This window comes from Pteropus medius, unplaced genomic scaffold, assembly GCF_902729225.1.
Source record: "Pteropus medius unplaced genomic scaffold, Ma_sr-lr_union100, whole genome shotgun sequence".
NCBI lineage: Eukaryota > Metazoa > Chordata > Mammalia > Chiroptera > Pteropodidae > Pteropus > Pteropus medius.
Genome location: NW_024354502.1, coordinates 29,190,137 through 29,211,162, shown reverse-complemented (window position 1 = coordinate 29,211,162; position 21,026 = coordinate 29,190,137). Strand labels below are relative to the sequence as shown.

The following is a 21,026-nucleotide window of genomic DNA, read 5'->3' as shown; positions in this document are numbered from 1 at the left end:
CAAACTACCATAAAACATTTGGTGCTTAATTTTAAATGGAAAAGATAGGAAACCGGTTAAATCATAAGGTTATTTTATCTGCAAAACCCTGAAATCTCTGAGAATTTTTAAGTGGGGAAAAATGAGTGATTAATCAGCTCTAAATTTGTCTTACTGACTTTTCTCAACTTTTCTTTTTCCTTTAAATTACTATAACCATCACTTTTCTGATCTCTACTAAATCCCAGATTTTTTGTTCTCTCTTTGATGCTCCTTTTAAGATGTTAAAGGAAATGGTTTAACTAAAATTGGATAGTTTTAAACTTAAATGTAAAAAAGAAAAATGCAAACATTAAAATAAATATAACAAAAATTTCCTCAGTTTCTAAAATTTTATCATCCTTTTCTGTTTCTAGATATTTGTCCAGTGTTTATAGATGGTATACTATTTTAATAACAAGGTATTTTGAGTTATCTATACTATAGTCTTTAATTGTTTGCAAAGCCCATCTTACAAGTTTTCCCTAGTGCATTCCTCTTAGGTTACCTTCATGTAAAAATAATCATGAAAATAAGTAACATTTTATGACAGTAGGTACAACAATTATTACTTTATCCCAATTTTTTGGCAAAGTCTAAGCCACATAAATGATGAACCGAAGTGCAAATCCTCACATTTGTGCACAATTTAACCACTATGATCTAAGTGGATGATGTCATGCTCAAACTACATTTTGAGATATCTATGGTCCACTTTAAGAAAGTTAGTCATTTTGATTCTCTGTTGCTTACATTTTTTTGAGGTGAGTTATACAAGGATTAACTTTATCCTTCAGATTAAATATCACTCTCCCTCCAGAAAAAAGAAAAAAAAAACATAGAAATGGGTCTTTACTCTTTCAGTGTCATGGATAAAGCCATACCACATAGTAGTGTATAAAAGCATCAGTAAGCTAATAGAAATTCACACTTTTTGTAATGGGGAGTCATTGAGACAGTTTATTCAGAAAAGAGAAAAATATGAATAGCCCAGTACTGATGAGAATATGGAGAATGGAAGACAAAGTTATTTTCTGAATGAATTAAATAGTTGATCAGGTACAAAATAGATTATAAAGGTAATATTCTGAAAATGATTCTGCGATTCCTAGTTTTGCTTATAATCTGGTTCTATTTTTATATATAAAATGGGATTTTTCAACATCGAATTCATGAAGTAGTTATAAACACTGAAATATTTAATTCTTTAATTTTTTATGTGGATTTTTTTCAGCCACTTACAGATTTCTCTCAATATATAGAAATGCATGTTATAGTTGAAAAAAATTTGGTAAGTGTATTGTAATTTATTTTTCTAATTACTAATTAGTAATATAAAAGGTTATAAAAATTGTAATAAATTTTTAACACAAGACAATAAATGATAACGTTTGCTTTATCTCTGCTTTAAATCTGTAGTAAATTGAAACTCAAATCTCTATAAATTTATTCTTGTACATAAATATTGTAAATTAAAAGAATTGCTGCCTTTATAATAGTTTTTTAGTAATTTTTATCTATCTCTCCATCCTCCTAAAGTCTGGCAACCACTGATTTTTTTACTGTCTCCACAGTTTTGCCTTTTTCTGAATGTTATGTAGTTGAAATATACAGTATGCAGCCATTACAGATTGGCTTCTTTACCTTAGTAATATAAATTTAAGTTTCCTCCATGCTTTTTCATGGCTCGATAGCTCATTTCTTTTTAGCACTAAATAATATTCCATTGTATGGATATACCACAGTTTATCCATTCATCTACTGAAAGACACCTTGGTTGTTTCTGCAATGCAATGTTTGTTTACACTAGCATCATCATAAACATGTGTGTAATGCATTGCACTATGACATTAGGATGGCTACATCATTAGGCAATTATAATCCTATGAGACAACGGTTATATATGTGGTCTGTCATAACCAAAATGCTCATATTCCATGCCTGACTGTAAATGAAAGCAAAATATTGACGTGTTAGCTAAGAGAAAGGAGCCTGTTTTTTTTTAAAAAAAATTGTTTTTCTTTGTTTTTATTGTGGGAGAATACCTATTTGCTAACACAAATAGCCAAGTACTATTGAGAATTGATGATGTGGGCTGGAATTCTTAGAGTCACATCTTTGAGTAGGTGATATTATTGTATACAACTGGAATTCCAATATTAGACTAGACCACCATTTCATCCATACTGACATCAAGAAAAGCTGAGTATGTGATTACATGTCCAGGCTTAGTGTTTGATAAAGTGAAATGAGTTTATGAACTTTCTCTTGTAACTTTTTATATCTCTAAGTTAAAACTGAAAGCACTGTTTTCCTCATACCTGACAATTATCTATTATATATTTCTTTTTAATTTTTATTAGTCGATGAATATAAAATCATATCACATTGGGATTTTAATTTCCATTTTCTTAAATGATAATGAATTTAATCATAATTTAGTGTTTACTGGCCACTGGTATTTGCTTTTCTCTGAATTGACAACTTATGCCTTTTGCTCATTTTCTTAATGGCTGCTTGACTTCCTGTCAACTTGTAAGAAATTTTTGAATGTTAAAAGTATTCATGCTTTGTTCATTATCTGCAATAAAATATCAAAACATTACCTTTAGTAGTTGATTTTATTTGTGGGCTTTCTTGTATACATAAAACTTTAATTTTATTATATTCAAATATGCCTTCACATTTTTATATAGTTTTTGGGTATGCAGTTTCAATTAAGAGAGTAGCATTTAACTCTTTAATTCATCTTGACTGAATTTTATACATGTCATAGGATAAACTATGGCTTAAGATGGGAATCTACATTTATTTTCTTTTAGATATATATCTGGTTGTGTCAACATCATTTATTAAATATTAAAGTCTCTCATATAATTGGTTTCTCCTTTTTGTGTCCCATTAATCTATTTGTCTATTCATAAACTGATACCATACCAACTTGGTTATAGTGGCTTTATGGTGTAATATCTAGCAAGAACATCTTTGTTCTTTTTCATACTTCTCTTGCATATTTTCTCTCAGGCTCTTATTCTTCCATATAAACTTTATGGTCATTTTCTCAATCCCCTCACCCAAATGGGGGACTCTAATTAACATGGCATTTAAATTTAATACTAATTAAGGTAATAAACAAGTTTGTGACCTCTTATCCAAGAATAACATGTACTTTTGGGTTTAGACTGACTTATGTCTTCTGATAAGATTACTCTAGTTTTCATTATATAAATTTTCAGCCTTTACTCTTTATTCTTAAGTACTTAAGTTTTTTCAGTATTTTAAATAATTTTTTTATATCAAGTGAGAAAAGCATCATTAATTTTTATAGCTAGCTTCTATATCCAGCCAACTTACCATATACTCTTAATAATAGCAGTAGTTTTACTAGAATCTCATGGGTTTTCTAATATAAAATATATATTAAAGATATAGTTTTATTTCCTCTTTCCAACTGTTTTTAACAGTTATTTTATTTGCTTTTGTTTCTGCATTTATGGAAACTTCCCTGACCATGTTAAATACTGGAGGGAATAGCAGGCAAGCAATATATTTCCTGATTTTAATTGAAATGTTTTTTTCTATTTAGAGTAATGTTTATTACCAATTTTTAGTTGTTGCTATTGTCATTGTGTTTAGTCTTTATTATATTTAAATAGTTTTACTTGGTTTCTATCTTTTCAGTTGTTATTAGAAATTGCTGTTGAATGTTGTCATATGCTTTCACAGCATTTATTATTATGACCATGCAGGTTCTTTCTGTTTGTTGATATAGTGAATAATATTAAATATTTCATTGATGTTGAAACAGTTTACTGGAAACTAATTCTACCTCATCATTGCATGTTATTCTTTTGATATATTGTTAAAAGCTATTGACTAATATTTAGAATTTTTACATTTATATTCATGAGTACAGTTGATTTATACTTGTATCGAATAGATCAATTACTACAGAAGAAACCTGAAAGATAAAGAACTATCATTGAAAAACTCATCAGGAATTTATGAGCTCACAGCTGCATTTTATCTAACCTTAAAATAACAGATAATTGCATTGTATTCTAATCTGCTGGGTTTTTTGGTATGAATAATAATCACCTAGGAAACTTGGTGAAAAACCAGAGGCCTAGATCCTGCAATTTCAACAAATCTAGGTCTCTTTATTAACTTTCTTTATTCTTTATTAACTTTCCAGGTGAGTCCGACATGTACCAAAACCAAGAATCACTGATCTAAACTATTTAGAAAGCTCCCAATTTATTTTATGAAGACAAAAATCTTTAATTACAAAACCTGATAAAACTAGGACATTTGTATCTTTTTAATACATAAATCAGATTTAGCAATCTCCTGCTTAAGACTTTTGAATCAGTTTTCTTTTTCCTCTCTTTTTTTTGTTTTTATTGAGGATAATTGACATAGAACATTAGTTTCAGATGTACAACATAAAGATCTAATATTTATATGTATTGCAACATGATCACCATAAAAATTCTAGTTATCATTTGTCACCATACATAGTTATAGAACCTTTAAGATTACTCTTAACTTGCAAATATGCAATACAACATTGCTAAATATAGTTTGGCATGCTGTTCATTATATCCCCTTGACTTACTTGTTTTGTTACTGGAAGCTTATATCTTTTGATTCCCTTCACCCATTTTATCTGTACCCACACCCTACCTCCACCAATATATTCTCTGTATTTATGGGCTTGATTTTTTAAAAATTCACATATAAGTGAGATCAAACATTTTTACTCTTAAATTTTTACTGTTAATCTCTCAAATCATCTTGTTCTTTCATCCTGAAGGATCTACAACTTTATTCTCTCTTAATTTCAACACACCTTTAAATAAGTAATCTCTTTGTAATTCCTTTGCTTACCTTTATGCCCTATCTGCTGTCCAAAAATTATATACTTGGTCTTCTTTCGTACTTGCACATTGGTGAGTTCTAAACTTGGATTTGAAGCACATACAACTGCTTTGCTATCTCAAATGTTGGCATAGATTACTTAAACTATTGATCACCTTTATTTTTATGTGTTGTAGATTTGTGCTGTTTATGTTTATGTATCATTAATAATGTTGGGTTTTTTAAAAACTGGACAAAGTATGAATAAAATATTTATTAAAACAAAAAAAGAACATATAGAGATCCTGTATATCTTTTAGGTAATTTTTTTTCCAATTTGTAACATCTTAAAATTCTAAAGTACAATATTACATCTAGGATATTGACACTGATTGTCAAGATACAGAATAATTCAATCACAAGAATCCATTGTGTGGGCTTTTCATAACGACAACCACTTTTCCCTCACCCCTTTTCCCTGACCGCTGGCTGGCAACCACTAATCTGATCTCCATGTCTGTAGTTTTCCTTTTTAATTTCAAATATGTTATATAAATGGAATCATTTAGTATGTAACATTTTGAATTGTTTTTCACACAGCTATTCTGCAAGTTCCCTCAGCCTTAACTACTTCTTAAACAAACTTTACATTAATTGATCTGTTCTTAGGGCCAATTTCTCTTACTTTCAGAGAAACTGACATAGCCAATCTGAGTATTTTGGGGTTTTCAAAGTGAATTATATTGCTATAATTGTTTTCCATTCAATTTTTAAAATTCTGCTTAAGCATTTACCACTAATCTATTCTTCAGTTTTTAAATTTTGTCATTGCTTTTTTGCTTTTCTTTTATTTATTGTTCTCATGATCCTTTATTTCCTATTGATACTTTTATGATTATGAAGTTTCCATAAGACATGGCTTTGAATGAGTGTATTCAATCTACAATCTTTATTCTTCATATTTAAATCTTATAGTTTGAAGCTATTGAAATTGTTAAATTTCTTTTAACAATTATTAATTATTTAATAATAAAACTATATCTTATTTCTAGTGTATTTTTTAAAAATTGAGATATAATTGTCATATACAATTATATTAATTTTAGATATACAATACAATGATTTTATTTATTTATTAAGTTTATTGAGGGTAACATTGGTTAATACAATTATATAATTTTCAGGTGTACATTATCATTTGACTTCTATATATTCTAATATGTGTTTACCACCCAAACCAGTTTCCTTCAGCTACCATATATTTGATCCCCTTTACCCACTTCACCCTCCCCCAACCCCCTTATATTTGACCCCCTTTACCCTGTCTACCTCTTCCCTCCTTTCCCATCCCCTACCCTCTGGTAACCACTAGTCCATTGTCCATGTCCATAAGTCTGTGTGTTTGTCCCGTTCATTTGTTGCTTTTAGGTTTATATTCCACATATAACTAATATCATGTGATTTTCAACTTTTTAAATCTGGCTTATTTCATTCAGCATGATTATCTTGAGGTCCATCCAGGTTGTCACAAATGGCAGTATTTCATCTCTTTTTATGGCTGAGTAATATTCCATTGTATATATGTACCACTGCTTCTTTAGCCATCATCTATCATAGGACACTTCGGTTCCTTCCATGTTCTGGCCACTGTGAATAATGCTGCTATAAACATAGGTGTGCAAATATCTTTTTGGATATGAATTTTCAAGTCTTTGGGGTAAATATTCAGTAGAAGGATTGCTGGATCATACGGTAATTCTATTCTTAATTTTTTGAGGAACCTCCATACTATTTTCCTTAGTGGCTGTACTAATTTGCAGTCCCACCAGCAGGGTATGAGGGTTACTATTTCTCTGCATCCTCTCCAGCATTTGCTATTACTTGTCCTGTTGATTATAGCTATTCTAACAGGTGTGAGATGGTATCTCATTGTGGTTTTGATTTGCATTTCCCTAATAGCTAGCGATGTTGAGCATCTTTTCATATATTTGTTGACCATTTGTATCTCTTCTAGGGAAAGTGTCTCTTCAGGTCCTCTGCCCATTTTTTGATTGGATCGTTTTTTTTGTTGTTGTTGTTATTGAATTGTATGTATATTTTGTATATTTTGGATATTAGGCCCTTATTGGAGGCGTTGCTTGCCAATATGTTTACCCATTTGGATGGATGTCTCTTTACCTTGTTGATAATTTCTTTTGTTGAGCAGAAGCTTTTTAGTTTGATGTAGTCCCATTCGTTTATTTTGCTTTTACTTCTCTTGCCTTTGAGGTCAAATTCATAAAATTCCCTTTAAGTCCAAGGTCCTTGAGTTTAGTTCCTATATTTTCTTCTATGCATTTTATTGATTCTGATCCTATATTCAGGTCCTTAATCCATTTTGAGTTAATTTGGGTGTGTGGTGATAGACAAAGGTCTAGTTTCATTCTTTTGTAGGTAGCCTTCCAATTTCTCCAGCACCATTTATTGAAGAGGCTTTTCTTTCTCCACTGTATGCTTTTGGCTTTTTTGTCGAAAATTATTTGCCCGTATAAATATGGGTTTACTTCTGGACTCTCGATTCTGTTTCACTGGTCCGTGTGTCACAACATAACGATTTTAAATTTGTATATATTGCAAAATGATCAACACAATAAGTCAAATTAACTTCATATAGTTACAATTTTTTTCTTGTGATGAGAATTATAAAAATCTACTGTTTTAGCAAGTTTCAATTATACGATACAGTATTATCTATAGTCACTATTCTGTACATTACACTCCAAGACTTATTTATTTTATAAATGGAAATATACCTTTGACCACCTTTACAAATTTTGCCCACTTCTTACTCCTGTCTCTGTCAACCACCAATCTGTTCTCTATATCTATGCAGAAGCTTGGTTTCTGTTTTGTTTTGTTTTTAGATTCCATATGTAAGTGAGGTCATATAGCACTTGTTTTTTTCTGTCTGACTTATTTCACTTATCTTAATGCCCTCAAAGTCCATCCATGTTGTCATAAATGGCAAGATTTTCTTTTTATGACTGAATAATATTCTATTGTGTATAGGTAACAAATTTTTTTAAATCCATTCACCCATTGATGAATATTTAGGTTTGTTTCCATATTTTTGTTATTATAAATAATGCTGCAATGAACATGAGAGGTATATGTGTTTTTTCGAGTTAGTGATTTTTTTCTCCTTTAGATAAATACCCAGAAACAGTATTGCTGGATCATGCGATAGTGCTATCTGAAGTATTTTTAAGAACCTCCATACTATTTTCAATAGTGGTTGCCCCAATTTACATTCCCACCAACAGTGCACAAGAGTTCCCATTCCTCCACATCCTCGCCAATACTTGTTATTTCTTGTCTTTTTAATAATAGCCATTCTAACAAGTGTGAGGTGATACCTCATTGTGGTTTTGATTTGCATTTCCCTGATGATTAGTGATGCTGAACATCTTTTTGTGTACCTCTTGGCAATCTGTATGTTTTCTTCGGAAAAACTGTCTTCTCAGATCTTCTGCTTATTCTTACATCAGATTGGTTTCAAGTGTACAATTTGATATGTCAAATGTATATTGATTGCATTGTGTGTTTTAACAGTTTTTTGGTGAAGTTTTTAGGACTTTCTATATATAGTATCATGCATCTGCAAATAGTAACAGTTATACTTCTTCCATTTCAATTTGGATGCATTTTATTTCTTTTGTGTGTGTGTGTAATTTCTCTGGCTAACTCTTCAATACTATGTTGAATAAAAATGGTGAGAGTGGGCATCCTTATTCCTGATCATAGGGGAAAAGTTTTCAACTTTTCATCATTGATTAAGATGTTGTCTATGGGCCTTTGATATATGGTCTTTATTATGTTGATGTACAGTCCTTCTATACCTACTTTGTGAGAGTTTTTAACATGAAAACATATTGAATTTGTCAAATGGTTTTCATGCATCTATTGTGATGATTATGTGATTTTTGTGTTTAATTTTGTTACTGTAGTGTATCACATTGCCCGATTAGAAATATTGAACCATTTTTACATCCATGGGATAAATCTCACTTGATTATGGTGTATGATCCCTTTAATGTGCTGTTGAATTCAGTTTGCCAACATTTTGTTGAAGATTTTTGCACCTATGTTCATCAAAGATGTTAGCTTTTAATTTTTTTTGTGTGTGATATCTTTGTCTGGTTTTGGTGTCAGGGTAATGCTGGCCTTTTAAAATGAATTAGGAAGTGTCCCCTTCTCTTCTATTTTTGGGAGTTTGTAGTGTCTTTTTGTATCTTTTTATATGTTTCATTTCTCATACTGAATATATATTATATTATTTCTATCATATTTTTTAAAGCTAATAATTAGTAATTTAATATTTCAACTCACTATATTAAAATGTAAGCAAAATAACAATAATTAAATATGAAGCAATATATATTTAGATCTAAAAGGTGTGATTATCTTTTTCAGTATAATCATATGGGTTCTGATACGGCTGTTGTCACTCAAAAAATTTTCCAGTTAATTGGATTGACTAATGCTGTAAGTGTTTGCTTTTTAGTACTTTTGCATTTGCGTGTGCTACTTAAAAATTTTTCCATAATTTCTTTTATGACATTGCCTAAATATACATCTTGTGTATATATAGAGTAAATTATATAACCATTTTAATTTTTAGTTTTCTGTTTAATAGAGATAATAATAATTGCATATACCTAATTAAGTTATTGTAAGGATTAAATTAAATAAAACACTGGACATGGGGCTAGCTTAAGTACAAACATTTCAAAATGTTAATTATTTCTTGTTTTGTTAGTAGTATGTGTTATTTACTTTATTAGGTCCAATCCATACTTATAGTTCGGTTGTTTAATATTTGTCATCAGTATAGTTTTCACACTTAATTTCCAAATCTATTTAGACCAAGATATTTGAATATATTTTCTTTATGTGTTTTATTTTAGATTTTTACTTCGTTTAACATTACAATAATTCTATCTTCATTGGAGCTTTGGATGGATGAAAATAAAATTCCAGTAACTGGAGATGCTAATGAATTATTACACAGGTTTCTAAAATGGAAAAGATCTTATCTTGTTTTACGTCCACATGATATGGCATTTTTACTTGTGTAAGCACATCTTGGCATTACTAAATCATACATAAAGAAAACATATCTATATTTGACCTAATTTCTGACAGCTGACAGGCCTTTAGAGAAAATAACCTTTCGCCATTTTTCTTACAACATTATGTGAATACTATTTTTCACAACAGAGATTTTATAGTTGGATTATTGATATCATTCTATTATTGGTTTATAGTTAAAAATCACTCTTTCAATCTCATTATCATGTGTCCTCTTACCTTACCATGTATAACATATCATTAAACGTCCTTAACTATGCATAAAATGCTAATAATATCTGAAGAAATGTACCTTAATTCTACAAATATAGTAATTTTGTCTTCTTTTTCTGCTTTATTTTCATAAAATAAAAACAAAAATAAAAAAAGAAATGGAAACACTATGGTATATTTAAACATCTCTAACATACCACATTTACATTGTGTTACATTTTAAGTAATATAAGCCTCTTTTAATATTTAATAAGCTCTTCTTCTTTTACCAATGTTCAGAACATATATATAATTATATTATATAAAATCATATATAATTAAAAGTTATAATCTTTCAAACTATTTTCTGCCCCACAAATATGCCATAGATTTGTATGACTATGGCAAGGTAGTTGTAGCTCATTAAGGGGAAATGTCAGTCCATAAAGTAGTGATTCTGCCTGGTTATCAACTGCATTGCCTTATTTTTCTAATTTTAAGAAATTTTATTTATTTTTATTATTTTGATATTTTAAAAACTTTAAACTTTTAATAAACATTACATAAAATAGAATCTTCACTTTTAAAAAATCCATATGTGAATAAACTTCATATTATTTGTTTTTTAAAATCTATTTTATAGTTATTGTTTTCAAAAAAAGCATGTACATTGAGTCACTTCCTATGCCTTGTTACCCTAATGTTAGTTGAAAATACCCATGAATTTATTATATAAATATGCAAAACAAAAACTGTATAAGGTAAATTCAACATTAGCTGTGTTTAGTTTTATGAAATTGTATAATTATGATTTTTTTAACTTAAGTTACAGAGAAAAATCAAATTATGTTGGTGCAACCTTTCAAGGGAAGATGTGTGAGAGCCAATATGGAGGAGGTATTGCTCTGGTTGGTATGGTTTAATTTGCTTGGCTAAGATGTATAAATAGAATGCGATTTAGATAATATGTAGTTAAATATTTCCTTATTTTATTATTTCTAAGTATATTAAAATTTACATAAGGAATTTAGAGATTTTTTCTTTCTGCTGCTGAGAGAAGTGTTTAAAGTATAACAAGTCCTCATTAAACTTAATATACATAAAATTTTTACTGTTTTCTTCTCGAGTTCAAAATATCATTTTTAGGAAGTTAAGGTAGTGATCTCTTTTAGTCTTATAAAATGCTCATGAATTTTCATATGCTCAATATTTAACCATTAATAGATTTTAATTTCAAGCTAACATTTTGAATATTTTCCTAATTATGTAGCCAATGTAATTAGGAACCAGATTAAAATAAAACTTCCAAAACTATTTATCGATTGCCTTAAAATGCTTCATGGACACAGGCGAAGAGTAACAGAATCAAATGCCCTAATGGCATTTTTTATCTTAGTAGAAAATCTTGGTGTACTTAAAATTGGTATGTTTTTGCCCCTGTTTCATAGTGCTATGGTTTTTCTGACATATAGATCTCTACTTTTTTATCTTTTGTGTGTTTGTATAATGTCTCCTGGAGTTTGAAGGAGGCAATGCATAATACTCTTATTTCAGTGAACAAGTTAAGTGAAGATAAATAAAGATATAAAAAGATGGATCGATCAAATGGAGACACATATTTCAACTTTAAATTTTATACATCATAGTTTGGAAAATGTGGCTTATATTTACAGTTAAGTTAATACCTTGCTTCAAAAGCTGGATTTAGCTAACTTACCCAATCACCTTCAACCTGAAAAATCATAAGTCTCTCACATGAAGCAGGACCTTCACTGACTAACAAAAGAGAGCAGAACTCATTCTTTCTAAAGGCAAGCTAGCTACCAAGAAGAAGGAAATCCCATCATTTACTGGAAAGTGTGTGGCTCATGGGCAGAGGCCAGTGGTCTCTGTAGTATGAGGAGTGAACAGAGAAGAGCTTCCTAGTATTATTTCTTATTCTCCACATTTCATTGGGATAATCGTTGCCTGACCCTTCGCTGGAAAAATCAGCAGCAGCCAATATTCATAGGAGAAGCAATTATAAAGCTACACTGATTGAATGGTTGCCAGATCTTTTCTACAATATCCTGAAAACAAGAAAATCTAAAATAACTATACTAATAATATAATATCCTATTATTTATATTATTATTTATAATATCCTGTTATTTACATTATTGAAATTTAGCAGAATCCTTCATTTTATTTTCCATAGAATCAAACATTCTATTCCCCCACCCTCACTCATCCACATACCCCTTTTCCTTCTCTCTCCCCTCACTCTCTCCCCTCTCCCTCTTCCACCTTCTTCCTCTCCTTCTTAACCTTCTTATTCTTCTTTCCCTCTCTCTCCCTTGCTCAGAAAATAGATGGTATATTCAACTGTGATAATTTTGATAAAAGGACCATTTATCAATGTGTATGGAAGATGTAGGGACTTTGCAGTGCCTCAGGGCTAGTAATAAAGATATTTAATTTGTCACCCAGACTTGAAGGAAAGGACAGTGTTATTCTATTAGGATCACTGACGGACAGTAGAGACCTCCACTCAAGGATTCAGACAGTCATAGGTACCCTGGCAATGATGGTAATAAAAACCGTGCTCTCTCTTCACCCTTTCTTCCCCATTAGACCCAATTAAAGTAAAGCAGAGGGCAAAGAAACCTTTCGACATAATCCCTTGGTGTCATCCTTCTGAGCTAGAAAGCAGGGTAGAAAATGATGGAAAGTTGATTCAGAGAAGTGAACAGAAAATACCAAAATGTATTCCTAGAAACCTATCTTGAACTATATTCGCACAAATAAATATTATTAAATATATTTGAAGAGGTAGTGTGATTTGTGGATTTTTCTTAAACTTCATATGTTTTAGTATGGTCAAAATATGCTCTACTAAGCATCTTACATTTATAAAAAGAAAATGATAAAGGCATTTTAGTTTCAAAAATAAAGTTTAAACACTATGGAAAATTAGCATTCTCATTATCAGTCATTATTACCATAATATAAATTAATTCAATATGTTAAATTTATAATTTTTATAAAATGTGTGAAATATTTATATAAAATATCATCTCTAAATAATCAAATTATAAATGAACACAACCTGATAATAATTTGGCACTGTATGTGTGTATGTGTATGTCTTTAAAAGTTTTTATTATTGTGAGTATAAATATGGCTATATTTATTGTTATATATAATTAAGTTATTGGAGAAATTTTTTTCTTGTTCCGATACCACCAAATGAACCATATATTTACATTTTTGTATAATTTCAGATATTAGGGCAACATGGATGGCATTTCTGTCGCTAATAGATTAGAAGCCTCTATTCTATTTTATCATGTAACTATTTTTGATAATTACATTATTCTCCCAGTAAATGAATTATCTCCTGAAATGTGAGTGTGTACATGTATTTTTTTTTTCCAGCATCCTAGAACCATAAGTCTGGAATCACTTGCAGTTATTATTGCTCAGTTACTGAGCCTTAGTATGGGAATAGCTTATGATGATATTAACAAATGCCAGTGTCCAGGAGCTGTCTGCATAATGAACCCAGAAGCAATGTAAGATGCTGTATTTTACAAGCTTTACATATATACCTTATATGAAGATAAGTTTGGTGTATTTAAAGAAAGACTAAGCTGTTAAAATAATTAATAATGGTTGAATATAAACTGTGACCAATGATCCCCAGGTCAAAATGTATAATCCCATGCCTGTGCTGTATATCTATCTCAATATCTCCTAATCTACTTGCTTTGTCATACTTGCTTTGTCATATGCAAACTAATCTCTCATTTATCATTGTCTTTATTTGCATGATTTTACAATTTATGGCCTTATTAGAGAAACCAAATATAGGCTTCTGATCACTATACAAGAATAATTTATTAGTATGGCCTTGTGTGCATGAATCTCCTTTACTCTGCCCTGGTTCGGCCTGAGGTCTTGGCATCTCCTGATTTTATAGATGCTATTATTCAGCTTTTTCTTGTCACTAGAGAAGACCCTTTGCAGTATCCTTATCATGCTTCAAAGACTTAGTGAATTTTTTTGCTATTATCATTATTATTCTTAGAGTGTACTATGAGATTTTATAGAATCAGGACAAAATAGTAGGGGTTTAGGAAAACCATCGTTCAGTCATTGACTGGATCAACCTCTTATCTTTTTCTTTTTTAATTTTTTAAAATTAAAATGCCTCACCTTACTTTTTTTATTTTTATGTTTTGATTAGTTGACATTCAATATTATTTCATATTAATTTCAGGCGTACAGCATAGTAGTTAGACATGTATATAATTTACAAAGTGATCCCCTCGATAAGTCTAGTAGCCACCTGATGCTATACAGTTATTTAGTATTATTGACTATATTTCCTATGCTGCACTTTATATCTCTATGGCTATTTTGTAACTACCAATTCATACTTTTTAACCCCTTAAACTTTTTTACTAAGCATCCCAACCTCATCCTCCCACTGCCTAATCTAGCAACCATCAGTTCGTTCTCTGGATCTATGAGTTTGTTTCTATTTTGTTTGTTTATTTATTTTGTTCTTTAGATTTCACATATAAGTGAAATCTTTCTGTCTTATTTCACTTACCGTAATACCATCTAGGTCCATCTATTTGTCTCAAATGGTAAGGTATCATTTTTTATTGCTGAGTAATATTCCACTGTATATATGTACCACATCTTCTTTATCCAATTATCTAGTGATAGGCCCTTATCCTTCTGATAGACAATTTTTGTAGGCATGTTCTGCTTTTCAAATGTCTTAGAAAATAAAGTCCCATTGTCTGCAGCAGCAAACTTGATAACATTTCACTCCTTCTGTTCCTTCAGTCCTGCTTCCACAATCATTTCCTTAAAATTCTTGCACTAAAATTTTTATCTCAGTCTCTTATTTGAGAGGAACTAATATAAACATAGTTATCTCAGAAGTAGCTATAGTAACAAACTTTTATGAAATGATTGTTGAACTGGATCAATAAGTGATCTGATAGCCACAAGGATGCCTTTGGCAGAAGATGATGTACAGAGAGGGCACTGCAGCAGATGCAGGCTGTGATGCAATATGCCTTGTTCTTTGGTACTTAAGACCATTAAGATACAATAAAACTAAAGATATTCCTGGAAGATTAGGTTTCATGTGGAATCACTGACAAATATTGATAAATTTTTAGTGGAAACTCCTAGAATTTTGTTGTAGCTCCTGGTGGGCTACTGGACTCTTGTAGAGTTGAACATACATCTGGGAAACAGTAAGTGACTATGTTACTGAAGTTGAATGTTTTCATCATGATTTGCGTATTTTCAGATCTGTAGAATTATAAGATAAAGTGGCACATTAATCTATCTGACGACCAGAATGGTATACCTGAGAGCAAGCTAAGAAAGATCCAGATAGCACAAGTAAATAACATGAACAGGAATCCCCAATCCCCATGACACTCACATCTATTGCATCAATATTTCTCAATTATTTCATACCAATGGCCAAATGGGGGTTTCTTAAAACTAGCTGCTAGCAAAAGAAAAACTTGCCTTGTTTCAAGAACGGGTTCTCTCAATAGGTTAGTTGGAATAAGAAAATAATTACTGTTCCATATTAGTCTCCAATTAAATTAAGTCTTAAAGACAGAGGAAAATGATAAATGTCCCAGTGGCCATTTTTGCAAACAATACATTTGGCTTTCCACCTTTATGAGAGAAGTACCAGAGTTTGGGATCTACATAACCTGAGCAGTGGCAAATGACTCGGGTATTTGGTCAAGGATTTGGATGCTAAAAGATTGAATATTTAGAGACAAGGAGGAAGTATAGGCATGTGAACTGATCTAGGGTGGGCACAAAGTATGTGGATCTTTATATCTTAAGTTCACAGCTCACCAGAAAGTAATTCCTTCATAAGAAACACTCAGCGGCCTAGTCAGTATTTTAAAACCTGTGAATGTTAACCAGCTTCTTCCCTAAAACTGGCTAGCTATAAAACAGTCCTAAAATGAAGGTAGTCACCCGCTTCACAGGGGCAACTTTCAACCACTTTATTGGAACACCAACTTCCTGACCTTCTAAGGACAATTCATTAAATATTCTGTACATTTGTTTGTGGTCCCAGCAGAATGAAGTCACTATTGCCATCTCAATAAAACAAACTTAGGTTGATTTTTCCCCATTTTTTTCTTTTTCCGTCCCTACTCCCTTAATCTTGCTTCCTTGGATCACATTCCAAATAAATTTTCTGCAATCAGGTTTATGCCATTTTTTTTTTTTTGGTTAATCTAAACAGACATTTTATATAGCTAATGTGAATAATATAGAGCATTACATATTAAATTTTTTATCTTTGATTACATTATGCTTTTTTACAATGATGACATGTTGCTTGTGATACTGAATATAATGATGATAACAGTTACATGGTGAAGAAATAACAGGAAGGATTAGATCTTAAATATTAATAGCTCTTTGGAACCTCCACTTATTCCTGAATATTGCCAACTTATTCTTTGTTCAATTTTGAAAGCAGTTTATTTTGTTGAGATGCCTGAATTATTCTGATTGGTTAGAATCCTTCAAAATGCAGTGTTCCCTCAATATTTTTTGGAGATATTATTAAGTGCAAATATACTGACTTTTATTGTTTTTCCTAATTGTGCCTGTTTATATGATTATGAAATTTTCAGTTGTTTGTGGCAAAATATATAGAAATTTTATTGATTATTTTATATTGAAATTATGTCCTACCACTTTACTAAACTAACATTGGTTTGGAGAATTTTAATTTAGCTTTATTAGAATTTATGCATGTACAATTGAGTTTTACATTTTCCTTTTAAAACTTTACAATTTTTCGATTTCTGTTTTGTGCCTTAGTGTAGTGGTTAGGACCTCCATGACAGTGGTAAAATAGAAGTGTAATGTGTGTCTGTCTTTGCTGATTTAAGAACAAAATCTTTAATAATTCGTCATTAAATGTGTTACGTTAGGTAAAGGTTTTTCATAGAGGCTTTTAATCGGATTGAAGTTCTTTTTTATTCCTTGTTTGCCAAAGTTTACATCATGAATAAATTTCTTCACATATTGAGATGATCATGTGTTTTTCCTACTTTATTCTGTTGATATGTCAAAATACATTTATTCATTTTCAGTTGCTTAAATAACATTGTTTCCCTGAGATGAACACATTTGGGCATAATGCATCCTCCTTTTTTGTGTATTTATCCTATTTGTTGCTGAATTTTTCTTCTAACATTTGACTCCATATATAAGAGGAACATTGGTCTTCAGTTGTTTTCTCTTGTAATTCCCTTGATTAGTTTCATTATCAGGTAACATAGGCCTCATAAAATATTCTAAAGGTGACTTTGGAAAATTGGTAGTAATTCTTTCTAAATTATTTGATAGAATTAACCAGTGAAGTTATCTGCATTTAGACTTCTCTTTGGGGAAGGTGTTTAATAATATTAATATTTTAGATATTATTGTTATATTAATATTTAAGATATAAGGATATTTAGATTTTGGTTATTTTTGTTTTTCTAATCTTTTCATTGAAATTGATTAATTTTTCATAAAGTTTTTTATAATCTTTATTATTTTTCTTAAAAGTGACTAGGATGTCTAGTGATATCATCTCTTTTATCTCTAATATAATTCGTGTTTTCTTTTTTTTTTCTTAATCACACTAACTTGGGTTTCATCGAGTTAACTGACTTTTTTCCAAGACCATATCTTAATTTTATTCACTCTTTCATATTGCTTATCCACTTTGTTTTTCTTTATTTATGCATAGTTTGGGGTAAATTTTTTCCCTAGATTTTTAATGTTAAAACTCAACTAATTGATTTTAAACTTTCTTTTCATGTAAGCCCTTTAAAACTATACATTTTGCTCTAACCACAGCTTCAATTTCATACAAAATTCTTGAAATTTTATTTTTTATTTAGTCAAAATATTTTAAAACTTTGTGATTTTTTTATTTGTCTAATTGATTATTTTAGAGATATGTTAGTTGATTTTTAAATATTCGCAAGTAATCTAGATGTCTTTTGTTATTGATCTCTGATTCAGTATCCGTCATGGTCAAAAATACTTTTTAGATATATATCTTTTGAAGTTTTTTGAGATTTATTTAATAATAAATTTTAAAAGTATTTTAAAATCTCTTGTTTTCTGTTTGATTCTATCCATGCTGCACATACTTCACAGTAAAAGTAAGAATATGTGTTGAGGTGTTGTTTTTTTGTTTTTAGTTAGTAATTGAGATGCCTCTAATAATTTATTTAAAGTTATATTTAAACACAGGTTTTATTCATTTTATTTTTAATAGTTTTGTTTCTTTTAAAAAATGCAAAATATAAGACACATGTTCTGCTTATAGATTAAGAGAAAGATGCTCCATTCTATTATTCTCTATCTCATTATAATGAGAACATCGTATTCTGTAGTCAGTGCTTCGCAAATTTGTGGTGAGGAAATACACGTTTCCAATATGATTAAAACAGCAATATCCTGATTGAGATCTGCACTTATTGAGACAGAATTTGTATTTAGGTTTGGCTGCAAGTTACAGAAAACCCAAAGTAATAATGGCTTAAAGCAAAGATAAGATTATTTTTTATTTTGGAAAATTAGCCTTCTATTAATTGTGTGGCATTTCACAGTATACATTTCACATTGATTTCTACAAGTGGTTTCCATTTTCAAGATCAACTCATAGCTCATGATGGAAGCTTTAACTACAACAATTAACCAAATTTACAGTTACAAATAGAATAAAAGGGCACATAAAAGCATGACTGTCAACATTAATTTGTTAGAACTTAAATTTATTGCTTCCTTTTAAGCCACTTATCTGACCTTAATATATGCCCATTCCTAACTTTACAAAAAGTTAAAAAATGTAGGCATTATACAAGGAAGTTATTTATTGAACTGAAAATCGGAAGTTCTATCATCAAGAAAAAATGATAGAATTGGGAATGGAAATATCCAGCAAAGCTGTGCAAAAATTCAAGCTGCAAAAAAATTCTTCAATTAGATATAATTATGATTGATATTTTCTTTCTAATGACAACATTAATTTCATTACCAGAAAGCGTATCTTCTTTAAACCATTTCACACATAGCAAACATACTTTGCATTGCCTACTTCTCAGTAATCTTCAAGTTATATTGCTTTTTCTCTTTTTGGCTTCTGATATTTAGATAGAAATCATCTGAATTCTTGGCAATGTAATAATAAATCCATTAGTTATGGTTAATACAACTGAAGGGTATGTTCAATCAGGATGTAAAAACAACAAAATACCAAATTGGTAGTTTGTTCAAAACTCCCTAATTTGTTCATAGTCCTCATATGAATAACATTTTGCTGTAATAATAGGAGTGACTAAGATTTTAGTCTATAGCTTTAAAATTCAATAACTTTATCATAGCTATATCTGTCATCAAATTATAGACCTTTATTATTATAATTGTTTACCTATTAATACCATTTAGAATAATAAAAACTCATATTGAACCAGCAACCAAAGAATCTACTATACAACAGATAGTTTTGACCATGCATTAATTCGTTTTTTTCTTAAATTTTAATTTATTCTTATTTTCAAGTATACAATACTTTGGTTAGACATTTATATAGTTTATAAAACAATCCCCTTGATTGCTCCTTCTCTCCTCTGGCTCTCCGCCTAGCCATTAAATTAATGCTAACTGCATTCTCTGTGCCATGCTCCCCATCCCATGACCATCTAGCAATTACTAATTTATACTTCTCCTTTTTTAAATTTTATTTGTATTTATCTTTTTAAAATTTGTTTGTTTGTTTGTTTGTTTGTTTTAAAGTGAAGGAATGATTTAATTTTTTATCTCCGTCTACCACCCACTCCTACTTCCTCCTACCTTCTAGTAACCACTAGTCCATTGTCCATGTCCATAAGTCCTGTTGGTTTGTCCTGCTCATTTGTTGCTTTTAGGTTTATATCCCACATATAAGTGATATCATGTGATTCTCAACTTTTACAGTCTGGCTTATTTCGCTTAGCATGATTATCTCGAAGTTCATCCAGGTTGTCACAAATGGCAGTGTTTCATCTCTTTTTATGGATGAGTAATATTCCATTTTATATATGTACCACTGCTTCGTTAGCCAATCATCTATCGTAGGACACTTCGGTTCCTTCCATGTCCTGGCCACTGTGACTAATGCTGATAAACATTGGTGTGCAAATATCTTTTTGGATATGGGTTTTCAAGTGTTTGGGGTAAATACCCAAGAGAGGGATCGCTGGATCGTATCATAGATCAATTCTTAGTTTTTCTGAGGAACCTCCATACTGTTTTCCATAGTGGCTGTACCAATTTGCAGTCCCACCAGCAGTGTGTGAGGGTTCCTTTTTCTCCACATTGTCTCCAACATTTGCTATTACTTGTTCTGTTGATTATAGCTATTCTAACAGATGTGAGATGATATCTTATTGTGGTTTTGATTTACATTTCTCTAATAACTAGCGTTGTTGAGTATCTTTTCATATATTTGTTGGCCATTTGTATCTCCTCTAGGGAGAAGTGTCTGTTCAGGTCCACTGCTCATTTTTTGATTGGATCGTTTTTGTTGTTGTTGTTGTTATTGAGTCATATGAGTTCTTTGTATATTTTGGATATTAGGCCTTTATTGGAGGCGTTGCTTGCCAATATGTTTACCCATTCGGATGGTTGTCTCTTTACCTTGTTGACAATTTCTTTTGCTGAGCAGAAGATTTTTAGTTTGATGTAGTCTCATGCATTTATTTTCACTTTTCCTTCCCTTACCTTGAGGTCAA

The 21,026-nt window shown here is 30.4% G+C and overlaps 1 protein-coding gene across 1 annotated transcript in view; it reads left to right on the top strand.

Annotated features, from left to right (window-relative positions):
* ADAM2 (ADAM metallopeptidase domain 2) overlaps positions 1–21,026 on the top strand; it is a 93,685-nt gene that overhangs the window by 23,380 nt on the left and 49,279 nt on the right. The window contains exons 7-11 of the mRNA XM_039853574.1: positions 1,253–1,309; positions 9,331–9,402; positions 9,825–9,991; positions 11,027–11,108; positions 13,618–13,754. Of these exons, the coding sequence (XP_039709508.1) occupies positions 1,253–1,309; positions 9,331–9,402; positions 9,825–9,991; positions 11,027–11,108; positions 13,618–13,754 (515 nt within the window). The remainder of the gene's footprint in view (positions 1–1,252; positions 1,310–9,330; positions 9,403–9,824; positions 9,992–11,026; positions 11,109–13,617; positions 13,755–21,026) is intronic.